Consider the following 18,986-nt stretch of genomic DNA (forward strand, 5'->3'; position numbering starts at 1 on the left):
TATGTTTTCCCTTTCCAAATTAATTGATCTCTGTCTTTGTTCTGAATTGAATTTGCTCAGAATTTTTCTGGTCCTGGAAAGAATCCATAGCTGGAAGGGAGACAATCAAATGTACACTACTTTGAGAAACAACAAGGAAAGAAGTGAGTAGGAAAGTGCCCCAGAAGAATTTTTTAAAATTAAAAAAAAATTGGCGGCGATGGGGGCTCACAACGCACGACCTTACTGATACAAGTACAAGTCCGCCTGGCTGTGTTTAAGAAATGAAATTATTTTCTTGTAATCTCTATATATAAGTCTATGTGCTGTAATAAGTATTACTTTATCTGGGTGAGACTTTTAAGTGATCTCAAATTAAGTACACTAATACAGGGTGTCCATAAAGTCTGGGTACATGTAGAAGTGGTAGTGGTATGACACTCGCTTTCGGATCGGAAGGTCCTGGATTCGAGCCTCGCGCTCAGCGCATAGTTGAGTCCTTGGAAAAGGCTCTTTACTCACATTCTCTCACGTACTCAGGTGTAAAATGAGTACCTGGTCGTTAACAGCGTTGTCTTTGTCCGGAAAATTGCAATATCACCTAAAAGGCGTTGTGTCCCGTTCTATATATTAAATGTTGCTGTTGACCAGGGACCCCTTGTAAAGCGCTTTGAGGACATTTAGTGGATATTGCGCTATAGAAAAAGCTCATTTCTTTCTTTCTTCTTCTTAAAGTACTATGTATTTATTTACATCCCAATTGAAGAAGATTTGAGTTTTTAGAGAGGAATATGTACGATTACCACATACCCTGACGCATGGACAGCCTGAAGTATGCTCTTGGGAATATTAAATTCATAAAAGGGAGTATTACAAGAAATGAAGTGAGTAGGAAAGTGCCAGAAGAAGACAGAGCATAAAAACCACTCAGCGGCAACAGGGGCTCGAACCCCCGACCTTACTGTGGTATGACAACTCTGCCTGGCCAGGAAGATCGTGACTCTACCGTATGAGCTATCCACGACCCAAAAAAATGTCGCTTCAAAGCTTAGTCTAATTAGAGCCTTCTCTCCCCGACTTCTTGAGGTCACGGCTTCAATTTCAACACAGTCTTGGGAATCTACATTTGTTCCTTATTTGAACCAATCCCTTTAGTCTTACTTTATGAACTAAATGTATCTCTAATGCCGTAAAACAGACGCAGGTATTATGTGGCTTTGTGATCTTGTGGTATGGAACGGAACTGGCTTCTGAAATTTGAAGGGCCCAAAGCAAGACTCGAACCAGAGAGCTATTGGTAGGAAGATAAAGAGTCATACCACAAACCATGAAAGGACCACACATAAATAAACACGGAAACCAACATGATTAGGAAATCATAGTATAGTTATTTTATTTATTCAGCGACAGCAAAAAATACATTTTCTATAACATTAACAATCCATCACAGTACAGTCACATCTCGTTAGACTGGAATCCTCAGTTATAGTCGCACTCAGCTCAACAATGAAAACATCTCTCCATTTTTTTTATTTTGTGGAGAAAAAAGGGGCTTGCATCAATTTTAACACCTTAATATCATGCACGCATACACTTTCTCTTTAAATCTCTCACAAACACATATTCAAACAGATTATAATAATAGGATTAAAGGTCATTGTTGGGAGGGTGGCAAGCCAATTTCATACAGGATAAGAATAAGACAGGTGGCACACGCTAACCTCACGAGCCACTGCTCATCAAGAGAGAATTGTTAAAAAATTTCAGAAAGGTAATTGCCCTCCTTTTAGGATCATTTTATTGCTCACCTCATTGCACTAGGAGTAATGACTTGACTCAAATCATAACATAAAACTGTAACTTATAGGTGGAATATTGTTGAATTGTTTTGGTAATTTTGGAATTATTTCGATTCAAATAAAGATTTATTTCTATAAAAGAACACCTTTAATCTTGAAAATCTTTATCTTGAACCACAAGCTGAGTTACTTTCTTTTCCACAAAATTTAGCTCATTGCGGTCATTTTTGTGCCAGCTGCCTCATAATTTGTGCAATTTAAACTTCTAAATGCAGCAGTATCAGTGATTTAATTACAGTGGGATAGAGTTTTTAAAAAAGGAAGAACATAAACAACACAAAAATGACACACTGGCATAAATTCCAAGGAGCCAAACATTCTCCTGTCTTTAGGGTATTTTCCAACCACAGCAAACATGAAAGAAAAATATTGTAGCCAAACACATTCACAAAATATGGTCGACATAGATCGAGACAAATCTATTTAAACTCTTTAAAAAAGAAATAACTCACATGGAGGATTGATGTCTTTGGAGTAACTATGCCTGCTCCGTCAGAGCAGTTTATGCACAGACCAGACAGATGTAGGAAATAGTATTCTGTATTCTGTGAGTCCTGTCACACATCCGGTTTTAGTGAGAGGTCCGTACAGGCCATACCTGGGATCAAAGACCTCCACACGCACGAAAAAGTCGTCTCTCGAAGTGATCACCATAGACTTCATGACAACGCCCCTCAAGAAGTTGGTCTAACTTCAATCCTGAGCTTGTGGCGACAGAACTGTTCAAACTTCTCATCACTGAAAAGGCCGACATCAGCATGGACGACCTTTCTGAAATTGCATCTCATGTCGTGGGAGGATCTATCTCACATCGCTTGCATGACACCTCTGTTCCGACCGGAGCTATGGCAAACACTCTTTACACAGTGTTCACATACATCAAAATAGTCACTGATGTCATGGTGAATTTTGCCAAGTCGACCACCAGATTTCAACAGTTAATATCAACTGTGGCCGACTACTGTTGTTTAAACTACGGGTGGCTACTGTTGTTTAATAATAAACTAATAAAGTGGTAAAACTGTCCATGTACAACCATACACACTAACAGGCACAAAAAAAAAAAAAAAGACAACACAAACTAACACCCATAAATATATACTATTATTGTTTATACAAATAAAGTCATGGAAACACCCCATTACATATTCAAAAATGAAATCAACCCCCCCCCCCCCCCCCCCCCCCCCAAAAAAAAAAAAGAAATACAGACAACAAAAACAAAACAAGAACCCAAGTCTCATGGAAATATCCCATAGGGCTGATCTTTAAAAAATAAAAACACAATCACAGACAAACAAATTCTGTGATTGAGTAGAAAGACAAATGGGAAGTCAATAGTCAAATCAATGTCAAGAAAATATTCAAAGGGGGAGATTGATTAGGAGTTGGAACCACCGCAACGCTCTCAACGTCATCGGTAAAAAAAAAACACAACACCTAATAATTATGATCATCTAGAACCCACAAGCAACACCAATCTTACAAAACACCATTAAAAAAAAATTTTAAATACAGAAAATAAGGATGTGATCTTCGTTGTTCAACAAAATAATGGGTGCAATTCTGTCATCACAAGACAAAGCAACATATCAATAATTATTATAAAAAGATATACATGAAGTTGAAAAAAAAAATGTTAGTCTTTGAGTATCCACAATAAATATGCAACTCAAGAAATTCATTACGCACAACATTTTTCAAAGTTTTAAGACCTTGATTTTATTGTTGTAAAGTACCTTGCCGGTTTTGATTATGAGGGCTGTTAATTTATAGATCAATCTTTACCAGGGACAAAAGCATAGCAAACAGGAGTTTACTTGATACACTGTCTATTTACTCATTTGAAAGTAGTATCTTTGTCACTGTGTTCCTTTGTCGCATCAATTTAATGGCTTTGATTAGCAGTACAAACCGCAATTTATGATCATGTCCTTGACACAAAATGGATATAGGGTAGGAATCATTTCATTTAAAACACAAATTACAATGTGGTCAGATATGTCACTTTGTCCTGAGATGGTAGTATTGTGTGCTGAGTTATAAAATCCAAGGTGGACTGCAATTGGGCGTATTGAGTAATGGGGAAACATGCCTTAAATCACAAAGGGCAACACTATTATTACAATTATGGTGACAAAAAGGTAATACTAGAATTTATAGTAGAATAGCTTTAAATAGGGACAATACATTTCATAAAACTTATAACTACTAAGTGTTTCAAGTATGCTAACTTCAGCACAAATATAGTTATAAACATAAAGAAAGTTAAAATTTAAACATTTCTTTGCTAAATGTTTTTTGTTTTTTTTTGTGCTGACCAAAGTGTGTGCCAGAAACACTTATCTTTCGTATTGTTTTAACTTTTCATCATTTACCCTTTTTGCTGGTAATGGTAAATTTTACCATCCCTCTTATCACTCTCGCCACCATTACAGTCGAGTGTGGAGTTGTTAAGGCATAACCACAATCTGCCACTTTATCACATGTGAGTCGCTATACTACGTCACAAGGGCTAGTTTGACTTCCCCGTCGTCGTCTCCGCCATCCTCTTCATCTTCTTCTTCCTCTGACATGTCCACCTGATAGACTTTGCCTTCTCCTTCTCTTTGTACCACCATCACGTCCCTATCGTCCTCCTCCTCTTCTTCCTCATCTCCGTTGTCACCATTTGCATTCAAGATGTGGCATTCCATGCTTAGCATCTCTGTGGATATAGATCAGGCTCTAATAAATAAATAAATAAATAAATAAATAAAATGAGTATGTACAATCATATAACAGCAGACCTGCCACAAAGAGCTAACAAAAATGTTTATATTATTAAAGAAAAAAAAAAAACCGAACTGAATACGGAGGAATCTGTATAAACCCAAAAAGCATCATTTATTTATATTAAAAAGTTATCAACTGCCCCTTAAAATACTTGAGAATTGACACAGAATAGTCCAATTTATATATATATATATATTATATATATATATATATATATATATATATATATATAATTATCCCTTTCTAGGTAAAATAATCACATTTTCACTGATTTCAAATCTAAAATTTAACAATAAAAATCAAATTTGGCCATACTTCAGCTTGAAACAGTCTGTATATACCGATTGTGGTGGGTCTGTGGTATATTTCTCAGGTTTTACCATCAAAGCGTCAAAGGAAATCAGTCATATATACAAAATTCAAACCGCTCTCTAAAATCCTACCAGAACCTTATGCCCAGGAATATCAACTTGCTTTATATCATGTAGAATATATAAACATATATACATACATATATATACATATATATATATATATAATAATTTAAATATATAAAATCTTTAATCATCCTCAAAGAGCTAAAACAGGACAACCTAACGGACATAACCGTCATGACCCAAAACAGCGGAATGTTTGGAATAACAAATAATAATATAATCTAGATTTAGAGCTTTTTCTGTTCCTTGTTTTAATTTGCTTTTTCAAATTCTCTGGATTGCTAAATCGGGAGTGTTGGCCACTATGTAATAATATTACTATATATACTATTACTGTGCGGCTATGTGGTTTTGTGGTATGACACTCGCCATCGGATTGGTCCTGGATTCAAGCCTCACATAGTTGAGTCCTTGGAGAAGGCTCTTTACTCACATTCTCTCACCATACTCAGGTGTAAAATGAGAACCTGGCCATTAACAGCATTGTCTCTGAAAAAAAAAATTGTAATATCGCCTAACAGGTGTCATGTCCCGTCCTACAAGTTAAATGTTGCTGTTGACCAGGGGCCCCCTGTAAAGCGCTTTGAGCACGTTTAGTGGATATTGCACCATCACTATATAAAACCTCTTTTTTTTCTTGTCGTCTTAACAATGTTCAATTTACTATTGCATACCTTGTGTGGGGTTTCCATCCATGTAGACTCTCTTCGTGTTGTGGGTCCGGATATGCTTTGACAGGTGGTCACTGCGCATGAATCGCTTGTTACACTCTGGACATTGGAACTTCTTCTCACCTGACGAGATAGACAAATGTTAGGGTCATACATATAGCACAAATAAATAACAACGTGAAATTGAATGTAAGCTTCAATTTTATTACGAAAACAGATAAAATGGACGTTTGGGGTTTCTACCCCTTTATCAATAAACATGATGAATGAAACACTACACATGAATGAGATAATGTGGTAGTGGCGTTGTTAAGATAAATAAGTGTCATATATTCAATATTCGCAGTATAATTCATTTACATTCATTTGGCATGACCAACTTGTACATTCGAGCACCAACATTTACATTACATATAGCACTTAACTTTTCATTACTTTTATTTTTAAAAATGGAAATAGTCATCAATACCAGTAAGTTAGAAAAGATATTCATTTTTTAAAAAAGGAATAAAAATCAAAATATAAAAAAATGGTGAGCATTTCTCATTAGCCTATTTATTTAAAGTCAAGTAATACAGGATATTCCCAGTACTGTTATCAGTTGGTAGTAAGAAATGCTGGTTCTGCCCAGGACAAAACTTCAGCGCTGGCCTCTAGTTATAGCTCTGATCAATGATGAATCTCATGATGACAAAATCTCGTATTTCTATTGGCTGTTACTTTACCTCACAGGAAATATCTGCATTTTCATTGCTGTTGTTTTATCTTACTGCAGGATAGCCAATTACAAATTAAATTGAATTTGGGTTGGTTGTTTTTGTTGTTGGTTTGTTCATATTTTATTCTTTACAAAATATTTTTTTTTAAGATCAATTATTGCCTAAATTAATATAACTGTCTTTCGGAGATCTTATTTACAAATGTTATTCAGTGAAAAAAAGGGGACTTTGATGTCATGTCCATATGAGAGCGACGTCGATATATCTGCTCTGCACAGGACTTGCAAATCATCGTGTGTGGAACATTAGATCTTAGTACACTAAATACTACATTCCTTATCAAACTTCTTAAAAAATTGGGTTTTTTTTTCCATTTTGTGTATCTTTTCTCATTTTCCTGTATTTCTTTAACAGAAGATAAAAGCATTCAATGGTCCATGAATTGATAAAATTCCCAAATCACTTTCAAATGCCCAAGCCTGGATCACAGACCTAACCCAACATGCCTATCCTGGAACATCATGCGTATGTAATCTTGGGATAATATGGAAAATTGGCATACATGATGACAGTAATGAAGAAGAAGAACAACAACAACAAGAACAAGAACAAGAACAGGAACAAGAACAAGAAGAAGAAAATAACAAGAAGAACAAGAACAAGAACAAGAAGAAGCTGTAAAAAAAAAACAAAAACAAAAAAAAAAACCAAAAAAACAAAAAAACAACCAATGTCACAAATTTTTTACCTGTGTGCGTCCTCTTGTGCCTTTGTAGCTCATCAGACCGAGTGAATCGCTTGCCACAGAACAGCCAGCTGCACACAAAGGGCCGATCACCAGAATGCCACCTGGAGGAAAGGAAATCCGAAAAAACCAGCCAAATTGTTAATATCTATCATCTTATAATAATAATGACATGAATAAAATGAATATTAAAAATTCCATCACACATCATACATAAACAACATAACCTCTGCAGATAATGTAGAGGCATAGTAAAATACTAACGAAAGAGTGAAAATGGAAAGGCTTCGTATGGGAACAAAACAGACGATGGACGTTTCGGGTACAAACCCTTCGTCAGCACAACAATACACAAATAAACGTGGAAAACAAATAAAATATAATGAAAAATAAGGCATAGGCACTTCAAAAGACTTTCTTTACTTTACCAACAGATCTGCCAACTTGTGAATTATCTTCTTCATGTTAAATTCTTACTTTTATTATTCTAAAGTATAAACTATTTTCTGTGAGAATTGTATCTTCCAAAACTTATTAAATTATAACTATAACTTCTTTAAATGATTAGCAAACTGTGCTTTCAAAATAATATAATTTCTTCTAATCAGTTATCATCGTTATTATTATGATTATTATTATTATTATTATCATTATCATCATCATCATCATAATCATTTTTATTTTTATTATTATTATATTTAGTGATAGTAGTAGTAGTAGTAGTAGTAGTAGTAGTAGTAGTAGTAGTAGTAGTAGTAGTAGTAGTAGTAGTAGTAGTAGTAGTAGTAATGCTACCAGTGGTTAGTAGAATTACTGTTATTCTTATCATTACTATTATTTATCAACAATCTTTTATTTATGAAGTTGACAAAACAATCAGCATTCAGCAATTTCCATGAATAAATAAAACGAACAACCTCCCCGGCCAAAAAAAAAAAAAAAAAAAAAAAAAAAAGATAGAAATAAATAAAAAAAGAAAAAAAAAAAGAAAATAACCGAAAAAAAGGAAAAAGAAAAAAATGACATCCCACAATCTGAAACAAACAACTCTGTCAATGGTTGGATGATATAAAATACACTAATGCTAATTTGGACACAGACTCTCCACTCCCACCCAACTATTCCTACCTCAAATGGGCCCTTAGATGAGAGGTCTTGCCATAGACTTTCCCACACCCTGTGATGTGACATATGTGCAGTTTCTTTTTGTTTTCTCCATTGGATGAGTTCCTTTTGTAGATAGAAAGAAATGGAGACACATTCTAATACTAATAAACATATCTATGTGCATGTTAACTATAAGCAAATTGGGGGGAAAAAAAACCAACAAAAAACCCCCCAAAAACAAACAAACAAAAACAACATAAAACAAGAGCAAAACTATGCACCCTCTGTATGAGCTACCATAAACGAATATAAGTCGATTTCCCATATACCACCAAGCACATCTCCAGACCAACTTGAGGACACATACATCAGATGACGATTCCCCCATCAAAATCAAAAGCCCACCTCAACTCCTTCTACCCATCTTCAATCAGACGATGGAATGGAATCATCTACCATCAGCAGCAGAAGAATTTGACAGCCCTGATCTTTTTTTAATTGTTTGGTATCATTGTGCATTCGGTGACATCTTTAAGCACCAAAGTTCCTTATATGACATGTTCAACAATCTTTCATTAATTACTATTTTTTTCCCAATTACTAATTTATCTTAAAATCAAATGTAATTCAGTCCTCAAACTTGATGTTTCTACATGACAAAGAAGAGAAGAAGAAAATGTAAAAATAACACCACAGGCAAATCATTTCAACAAGACACAGTTCCATTGGTCATATCTTTTGCTGCAGATAAAAAGTTCAACGTGAATCTATCTTTTATTTACACGCTTTAGTAAAATTCTCTCATTAAACTTGTATTTTAAGATGCATTGGTAGTATATAGTGGTGACCTAAGAGTAAATGCCAATAAACCTATATCTTATGTACACAGTGCAGTATGGAAATCTCAAACATTTGTTTTAGATTTCCATCACGGATGCTGTTGCAAAAAAAAATCTCTGACCCTGAAACTAAGACTCAGGATTCCTATCCCCGAAAGCAATAAATTACATGTGAAATTGAATGTAAGCTTCAATTTAATTAAAACAGATAAAACGAATGTTTCAGGTTTCCCCTTTATCAACAAAACAGGATGAATGAAACATTACAGACAAATGAGATCATGTGGTAGTGGCATTGTTAAGATGGTTATTCGTCCATTTTATCTGTTTTTGTATATTAAATTGAAGCTTACATTCAATTTCACATTGTTATTTTTTGTTTTTTTTTTGTTTGTTGCTTTAGGTCTCTTCCAACACAATTGAGGTTATATGAGAGACCGCTGAAACAAAAAAACAAGCAATCTAACACTAACAAAAATAGTACAAATGTAAATCAAAATCATAACCTAAAGATATCATAAGCTAAATTATAAATAACCAAGGATAAACAGGCAGAAGATTTACAGAAAAAAAATATCCCCTGTCAAAAATACAATCACAAACCAAAGAAGCAGGATAGGCTAGTAAAGAGAAGAAGAAACGACATCACTATCGGATCGTACACCCATGCGAACATCATAGGTATATGATTCAAGGGTGATGCTCCCATCCAACCACCCGCGTTATTTATTTCTTCAAGCTTCGAGCAGCAACATTTATATTGCCCCGGAAAGCTGGAGTCCAATCCCCCACCTTCTCTAATATGTAAACACTCATGATTTATGGATATAGCTATGCGTACGCCAACCAGTGCCAGTAATAAGACATGTCCCAACCACGTTAGAATATGTATTTTTCCTGTTGACAAAGGAAGCTACCGTGTTAAGCTTGCTCATCAACAATGCTTCATGAAGCTGGAGGATGAACAACAAAAATAGTAAAAATAGAACACTTGGGGCGAAATTTGACTACTTTTCTCTGTTTTTTTTTCTACATTACACAGGTTGATGTGAATCAACTATTGACCAATACTGGTGAGTCGGAATTTCGATCATAGTTGAAGGATTTACAGGTCTGTGAAAGGTAAAAAATTTGTATTGAATTAACTATAAATAACCCCAGACAGACTTACTTTGGAGTTTGCACACAGTTAGGGCATGTGCATGCCAATCTTTTCATTCTCCTTCCAGAAGAATTTGTGGATGAATCATTGTTGGAGAGGGTGGAGCCACAAGAGACAGCTGTTGAATTGGATGTGGCCTGATTAATGGTGACTTGCTGAGGCCCCGATGGCTGTGGCACAATCTGCCATTTCGTAGGATCATTTGGATCTTGCTGTATCTGAGCGGCTGGAAAGGAACACAAACAAAAAAAATTAAATATTTAAGGGAATATTAAAAAATAGAGCTTTTATATAGCGTAATATCCACTAAATGAGTCAAAACGCTTTACAAAGGTTCCCTGACCAACAGAAACGCGTAACCTGTAGAACGAGACATAACGTCTGTTGGGCGATATTACAATTTTTTCCGACAAGACAACGTTGTTGACAGCCAGATACTCATTTTAAACTCGAGTACGATGAGAGAATGTGAGTAAAGAGTCTTTTCCAAGGACTCAACTATGCGCTGAGCGAGGCTCGAACCCAGGACCTTTCGTTCCGAAAGCGAGTGTCATACCACAAGACCACATAGCCGCACAATTTTAAGATGCAGGAAACTGTGGAATGCATAGAAGCACTAAAAAGAAAAATCCAAAAAGAAATGTGTGAATAAAACAGTGCCAGACAAAGCAGAGAGAAAAATAATAGAAAAAAATCAGCCTGCTTTAATGGGAATTGAACCTCGGACCCCCTGATTACTTTACAGATGTGCTACCATTGGACCACAGCAATGAGAGGATTTAACCTGAAGCAATAGTTTACGGGTGATCGAAGACATTTTTATTCAGTCAGACTTTCCTTTAATTGTGTGTATTATTGCATTGTTTGTGTACTGTATTAGGGATGAACGTTTGTTATGCGCCCAGAGCCCTCCAGAAGAAGGGATGTTTGGCACACTGTAAAGCAGAAGACCAAATCACTAGACTAGTTAGTAAAAAGGGAAAGTTTTTAAAAATCCACTCAATTACTGTACAAAAATCCAAAGTCGTGAGTGTGAATCTTTTTGTTTCAATTTAGATTTAGAGTTCGATTTCTGCTCCTTCCAAGGAAACAGTGATTCAAATTTTACAGGTTTATTAGTAGTAGACCAAGTAACCACAGAATTAATTTTAAAACTCCATTATCATATCTCCCTGCGAGTGATACTCCACTAGGAGACTTAAGCAGTACTTTACAGATACAGATCAAGTACTTATGAAGCTCCCATACCAACTAGTCCTTGTTGAGATACGGCTGACTGTGAGTTTGTTGTCTGTATGGCTGCCATTTGCTGAGTGGATAGAGGCAAAGCTGTAGCTCCCAATGTCAATGTATTCATTCCGGAAAGGCCATTTCCATTGACCAGCTGTCCTTGGGATGTGATGGCCTGAAAAATAAAATGAATGTAATTATAACACAATAGAAGCAAAATTGAAGTACTCAAAATTCTACAAATACCTCAAAAATCCAACCAGCATATGACACGCATAAATCTAATTACTTACGTGTTCTACTACATGATGTAGAATTTTCTGATTCCTCAGGATCATCCATGTAAGCAGAAGGCAGCAGTTTAAGCTCTCGATACTGGATGTGATAAAGACATTGATCCTTTTGTGGTTGTAGTTGTATTAAAGAGAGAGAGAGAGAGAGAGAGAGAGAGAGAGAGAGAGAGAGAGAGAGAGAGAGAGAGAGAGAGAGAGAGATAGAGAGAGAGAGAGAAAGGAGAGAGAGAGAGAGAAAGAGAGAGAGAGAGAGCATGGACACCAGTGGTGAAAAAGTACAAGCCTGTACTGTATATGGCTGTGGTGAAAAAATTGTAACTTTTTGAACACACCAAAATAGACCAACAGGACAAAAATATGAATTAATTAATAAACACAACACATAAAGGACACGGTAATTTACTAGTCAAATCATGTCACTTTCCCTAACTCATTTACAATTAATACAGGTCCATATTTTATAGTACCTAAAAAAAAAAATCCAAATTATTTGAGAGAGTACACACATTTCTGGTCCCAGGTCTGAGTTAGTTGTAAAATGAAAGGAAGAGACAATTCCTACCTTTTTGAAGGATGTGTATCTAGTGCTTGACATGAGAAGCTGACTTATCTTCGCTCCTGTTTAAGTTAAATTTTTCAGCTGATTCTTTCATATATTTGGATTCATTCTTATAGAAGAAGAAGAAAAAGAAGAAGAAGAAGAAAAAGAAGAAGAAGAAGAAGAAGTGGAGGAGGAGAAGGAAGAGGAGGAGGAGGAGGATGTGTGTTCATGTGTGAAGGAGGAAAAAGAGAAAAATGTGAACAATCATGGATGTAAGGAAAGAAAACTTCTGCTGGGAGCAAGTCAAATCACCTTTCGAAGAAAAATATTTATTTCGCATTATATTTTTCCGGTTGTGTTTCAAACGGAAACAAAAAAAACTGTAGGGAGGAAAATTCTCAACTGGAGAAATACGTGTGTGTTGGTAGCAAAATAGAGAGAAACGGCCCGATCTGACATATGCTGTGCGTGTTAGTTGATTACTGACAGTCACCCCTCTCTCTCATCTAAGGCACAGTAGGCAGTGAATATATCCACGTCTAGCGGATTGTGTAGGTGGAATGATAATATACGAGGGATCTTTCAGAAATAACCGAAAAATGCCCATTGCTCAGCAACCAGTGGAGATTTTTTAATTCTGTAAACGACATGATATTCCTTATTTCTTTACGAATATTCCCAGGAATTATGAAGTGCATCATTTTGCACAATGAATTTCTAGACGATTTTAAAGATGGCGGCCCACCTTGAAACTTGGTCAAAGGAGGAAATCAGAGCTGTCATACGTTTTTTGAACGCCAAAAGTCTGAATCCTACCGAAATTCATAAAGAACTTCAGAGTGTATATGGTGAGCATGTTATAAGCCGTACACAAGTCTATCACTGGTGTAATTTGTTTGAAGCCGGCCATTCCGACTTGACAGACAGGGAAGGGAGAGGGCGTTCGATAACTGCGACGTCAGAAGACAATGTGAAGTGAGTTGATGAGCTTATTCGTCAAGACAGGAGGTTGAAACTTCATGAAATCGAAAGCAGTCTTGAAATTTCGGAAACTTCTGCCCATAGAATTGTATTTGATGAACTTGGCTACAGAAAAGTCAGCGCAAGATGGGTTCCTAAGCAATTGACAGACAATCATAAAGAACAAAGATTGGACATCTGCGGGGAACTTTTGAGAAGAAGCAAGAGCTCACGCAGGGTTCACGGGCATACTGCCAACGCCGGCGGAGACTTTCTAGGGTACGATGTGACTTTTCTTGACAGCATAGTCACCGGTGATGAGACTTGGTTGCACCATTGCACCCCAGAAACAAAGCAAGATTCAATGACATGGAAACATCCATCCTCACCTGTCGCGAAGAAATTCAAAGTCATGCTGTCAGCAAAGAAAATAATGGGAACTGTTTTCTGGGACAGTCGTGGTGTTATTCTGTTCGAAACCTTACAACCTGGAGAAACAATCAATGCTGCAAGGTACTGCCAAACTCTTGACAAGCTTAGGGAGGCCATTCGCAGAAAGCGCCCAGAGCAGTTGACCAACGGGGTCATTTTGCAACACGACAACGCTACACCCCACACAGCACGAGTGACGCAAGGTTGGCTAGAGAAATATGGATGGGAGATTTTGCCACACCCACCACATAGTCCAGACCTCGCACCATCTGATTATCACCTCATTGGGCCACTGAAACGTGAGCTGGCAGGAAAGCGCTTTGATGTCGATGAAGAGCTTGTTGACCATGTGCGGAAATGGCTACAAAACCTTGACGGAAATTTCTTCCGAGAGGGTATCTATTCCATGGTGCGGCGTTGGCAAAAGTGTGTCGACAGACAGGCTGTTACGTAGAGAAATGAAGGACGAGTCAAGGTATGAACACGTACAAGAATTTTGTTGATAGCACGATAACGCGGATTTTACAGGCATTTTTCGGTTAATTAAGAAAGAGCCCTCGTACCTAGCTGACTAGTTTGTTCTGTCTTTTTTTTTTTTTTTATAGTCGGCGTTCAAAACGGAAGTAAAACTCTTTTATTTTCTTTTTTGTTGGTTCTGTTTTTTGACGTTACAAATTTTATTTTTAATTAAAGGATAATTCCTATTAAGCCTTTAGTAGGGAGGAAGACTGTAGAAGCTGTATTGACGAAATAAATTTGGAGGTGTAGCCATACGCTACTACTACTAGTAAGATAAAATAAGATAAGACAAATTTTTATTTATTTTTCAAATGTCGGCACTTAATGGAAAACATCGAGTAAAATTGTACTGTCAGAAATCCGACAAATTGTCGGAAGATTTACAAGCCTGAAAGCAGTCAAAGATAATATCACCTGTAGTCCTTGAATCCCTTGTAACCCTTGCAATGCCTGGAAAGCTTGCAGATTCTGGAACCCAGGTAAGTTTTGGAGCTGGAGTGCCTGAACACCAGCCACACCCTGAACATTTTGGGCCTTTGGAGACTGGAGGTTAAGAGCTTGCTGCTGAGCCTAAGAAATTTATAAAACATTATTACAAGCATTCGTAGTGCAGAAAACAGGTCTTTGTAAACAGATATTTAATTTTTTTTTTAAAACAGTAATAACTCATGGACATAAGATAAAAAAAACCCCTAAAATAAGGTTTTTAAATTGTTATAAATATTTTAGAGGGTACGGTGTTTGTGGGTATATTTTGCAATGATGTAGTAATATTTTAGATTTTAGAATATTTTCATGGAAGGTTACAGGGTGTGTTCCAATTTTTTATGTAACAAATAAGAAATCCATCCAAAATACAAAAGAAAAGCTGTTTAAAGTTAGAAGGTGTGTTTGGTATTTGCCATACACTGATTATTGTGCATTTGGTTAAAACCTCTGATCTAGATTGTAAATTCGGGCATGTCTTGTATAATAATAATAATAATAATAATAATAATAATAATAATAATAATAATAATAATAATAATAAATAATAATAATAATGTGCGACTATGTGGTCTTGTAGTATGACACTCGCTTTCGGATCGGAAGGTCCTGGGTTCGAGTCTCGCTCGGCGAATAGTTGAGTCCTTGAAAAAGGCTCTTTACTCACATTCTCTCACCGTACTTAGGTGTAAAATGAGTACCTGGCCGTTAATAGCGAGTAAAACTTTGACGGAGTAAGACTTTGTCCGAAAAAAATTTAATATCGCCTTACAGGCGTCGTGTCTTGACCAAAATGTTAAACGTTGTTGTTGGCCAGGGACCCCTTGTAAAGCGCTTTGAGCACGTTTTGTGGATATTGTGCTATATAAAAGTTCAAATAAAAAAATTAAAAATTTAAATGATAATAACAATAATATGTATATATATACTTATTATATACAGTGATCCTCTTAGAGCTTTACCAAACAAACACACACAATGTCCCGTTTACAACAAAAACTTTAAATTTGTATAAATTGTTCCCTAAAAAGACATGACTTCATTTAGGATTTAAAAACAAAAACCATATCAATCTGATGAATATTACGTCAGGGAGAGCATTCAAAGTTCGAAGACCAAAACAATTGGACACTCACTCATCAAGTTTTGTATTTGTCTTTTGTTTTTACAAGTAGCCGAGAGAAATCAGATATGAGTTACTGGCCTTTTTCAAGTACACAACTTTACAGTATATACCTGAACCAGGAAACTTTAGATCTGAAAGCAAGTGTCATACCACAAAACTTCACAATGTATGAAAAATATTTAAAAATATGATATCAAAATAACAATTGTGTTAAAAATAAAAAGTATAGCTACCTGTAACCAAACTGGGTTTTGTCCTGCCAGCTGGTGGATGCCTGCTGCTGCTGCACTGAGATTCTGAGCACTCGCTACGCCCTGGAGTAACTGCTGCTGTTGCTGTGCCAAAACGTTCTGTAGGACTGCTGCGTTCTGAGATGTAGAAGTAGTCGTTGCAGATTGCTGTGATGCATTGCTGTTGATGGTTTGTGGATAGGAGGGGACTGTGAGGGTAGGTAAGGATTGTGATGGTTGCTGCGGATTGGCCGTGGGTGATGACAGAATAACCTGGCCATGAGCTGTGTTGATTACATTGACAGATTGAAGATTGCTGTTATTACTGCTGCTGCTGTTGGCTGACATCACTGTAGACAACTTTGAATTTGGGGTTTGGGGATTGGCAGGGCTGGCCACTTGAATGACACCAGATTTGTTCACATCACTTGTCTTTTGACTGCTATCTGCAGTTTGATTTTGAGAGCTGTGGTTATTTAAGTTATTTGCTACACTAGAACTTGTTTGATTCACAGATGTATCCTCCATATGACCTATAGCAACAGCTTGGGGTATTGTCTGCCCCTGAGTTGCCATGATTGTTTGTAGGGATTGTGGATTTGAACCAAGGGTCATTATACCACCTCCATTTAAAGTTTGTAATGGTGTTTGAAGTGTTAAATTCTGTGTAGGGAGCTGCACTGTTTGCAAAACGGTCTGACCGTTCATTGAGACTGGAATTTGAATTAGTTGGGGCATCTGTTGTAGAGCTTGAAAACCAGGAATCTGAACAGCCTGCATGTAGTTTCCATTTGGTCTAACAGCTGTTGCTGCAGATGCTGCGTTTTGTAAACCACCAAGACTAACAAGGTTTCCACCAATGTTCACGACATTTCCAACACCAGCCGTTCCCATCACGTTTTGAAACAAATTACTATTGAGAGTAGCCGCATTTTGAGAAGGTTGACCCGCTGCTGCTGTTAAACCCTGAGTTCTAATCAACTGACCAGAGGGGGTAAGCAGCGCTTGCTGCTGCGTTTGGTTTGTTTGAAGGGACACTCCTTGAGAAGCGGTCCCAGATGCCGCCTGGCCTTGTTGACCAGTGAGATTTTGTTGTGACATAAACAAGGTCTCTTGTCCATCGAACGAAACTGTCTGATAAGAGGGTACAACACTGTACGTCAGTTGGCCATTCGGACCGGGTGTAGCAACGAGTTGTTGGCCTTGAGCAAATAGTTGACCTGCAACATTATTACTTAGGTTTGTAACTTGCTGAACATTGCCAGCGTTCACTTGTTTTCCAGATGCATCAACAATCGTCCCGTTTGAAAGCTGGACCCAACCTGCACCGATAGTTTCTGCATTGTTATTGTTTACAGTGACAACACCCTGCCCCGCCCCAACCACCCTTCCAGTGGAATCCCCTCCTTGCCCATTTCCATCATCAGTTTGGGCGGGCGATCCAATTTTACTACAAGTGGCCGCTAGCATCGCAAGGGGTGAGGGTTGAGTTTCCTGCAAGGCGGAGCCAGAAATGGGGTGTCGATTAGAAAAAATGGCGATCACATCGTAATTATAGGCAATATAAACAAAATACTTAGTGTGTGAGAAGTGTTTTCGATTGAAACTTATCAAAAACCTACCTGTGCTGATGTGACACCATTAATATAATCCGTATTCACCCTGTTTGGTGTGCCAGATGCCATAATTAATCCGTGATTAATCGTAAACAATCATCATTATTCCTTGTCTTTGCCAAACGAGAGCGGAAGCACAAAGAATGGTTGTTTTGACCGCTGATGACGAAGGCCAACCTACACACCTTAATATCATACTAGTACGCACTTAATCATGTCATTATTTGCACCATTAAGAACATTTTAAGTTTTGAAAAGATTTTGTTAGTCTTACCAGATACCTAATTAAATAATGAAGTTTTACTGTGATGCAAATTAATTCCATTAACAAAGAACTATGTTTTATCGCGGACACATCTGCACAAAGCAAAGTGGTCGGCGACCGCCCTAGTTTTTGGTTGATTGACAGCGGCCCACACCCACCCATTACAATTACAGTCCCAGCGTTCCGTGTTCCCTCCCAGTATTCAAGAAAGGCATCATGGTCGCCACTGGTCGATATCACAGCCGCGCCCATTCTCAGAAAAACATCTTTAGTACACGGCACTTTGTGAAGGGCGTAGCCCTATTTATAACGTTATAACAATAATTTCTCACCCCAATTGAGTACAAGCATCCAAAACTGTTTTTTTTTTCATGAGTAATAAATTGCCAATCCTTCTAATAATGTTTGATTCTAATTCAAACAGTAATTACAATTTAGGCTTCATTTGGTTTTTAATAAGTACCAACAATTCTATGTACAAGGTCAAGTTGATGTTAATTAATCTCCTAATTAGGCTCTATAAATACATACTAAAACAAATAAAACGTATGGGTAAATGAATCAAATTATTAAATTGCTGTGTTGAATCGGAATCGAAAAACCTGTTGTTCCAACACATCTAGACACCCCCACCCCCTTTTTTTCCCCCTTGCCCCCTCAACACACATACACACCTTGCTCTATCACGTCTTGTATATGTCTGGTTGATCAAATTCGAATTATATACCATGTACGACGTGGTCTAAGTTCTTGATTTGTTGAACAGAGAGCAGAATTAAGTTAAATTAATCAGATACATACACCTACATTGATTCATTGTGAGAAAAAAAGGGAAACTCTTCGCATCATTGACATAAGGGAAGTAACTATTAAAATAGCACGGGAAATGGAAGTTTTTCTTCATTATTTCCCTTCTTCACATCTTGGCACCGGGTGAAGTCGACATTTAATTTTTCCCACCCGTTGTTCACTGAGTAGTAATTGGGTAGAAAGGT

General features: G+C 37.0%; 1 protein-coding gene across 2 annotated transcripts; it reads right to left on the bottom strand.

Moving 5' to 3' along the window:
- Positions 1-1,347: 1,347 nt before the first annotated feature.
- Positions 1,348-18,772, bottom strand: LOC144959319 (uncharacterized). 2 transcript variants are annotated; one of them, XM_078891871.1, is made up of 9 exons: positions 18,666-18,772; positions 16,114-17,604; positions 14,683-14,838; positions 11,542-11,698; positions 10,303-10,519; positions 8,314-8,415; positions 7,189-7,289; positions 5,725-5,844; positions 1,348-4,545 (listed from the first exon to the last, which is right to left on the bottom strand). In XM_078891871.1, the coding sequence occupies exons 2-9, from the start codon at positions 17,578-17,580 to the stop codon at positions 4,340-4,342; spliced, it is 2,526 nt and encodes an 841-aa protein (XP_078747997.1). In that variant the 5' UTR covers positions 17,581-17,604; positions 18,666-18,772; the 3' UTR covers positions 1,348-4,339. The 2 variants fall into 2 exon arrangements, with proteins under 2 accessions (XP_078747997.1, XP_078747996.1); XM_078891870.1 differs by lacking the exon at positions 18,666-18,772 and adding an exon at positions 17,733-17,893.
- Positions 18,773-18,986: the final 214 nt, after the last annotated feature.

Source organism: Berghia stephanieae, chromosome 13 (genome assembly GCF_034508935.2).
Source record: "Berghia stephanieae isolate SIO BIC M18660-M18661 chromosome 13, UCSD_Bste_1.3, whole genome shotgun sequence".
NCBI lineage: Eukaryota > Metazoa > Mollusca > Gastropoda > Nudibranchia > Aeolidiidae > Berghia > Berghia stephanieae.

What these genes read in the sequence shown, in the direction of transcription:
- LOC144959319 (XM_078891870.1), bottom strand. Translation starts at nt 17,795, where the DNA reads ATGGCATCTGGCACACCAAACAGGGTGAATACGGATTATATTAATGGT. An exon ending in AAGGGATTCAAGGACTACAG is followed by an intron (nt 11,699 to 14,682) that starts GTGATATTATCT and finishes TTTATTTTTCAG; the next exon opens with GCCATCACATCCCAAGGACA. An exon ending in ATCTCAACAAGGACTAGTTG is followed by an intron (nt 10,520 to 11,541) that starts GTATGGGAGCTT and finishes GTTCCTTTCCAG; the next exon opens with CCGCTCAGATACAGCAAGAT.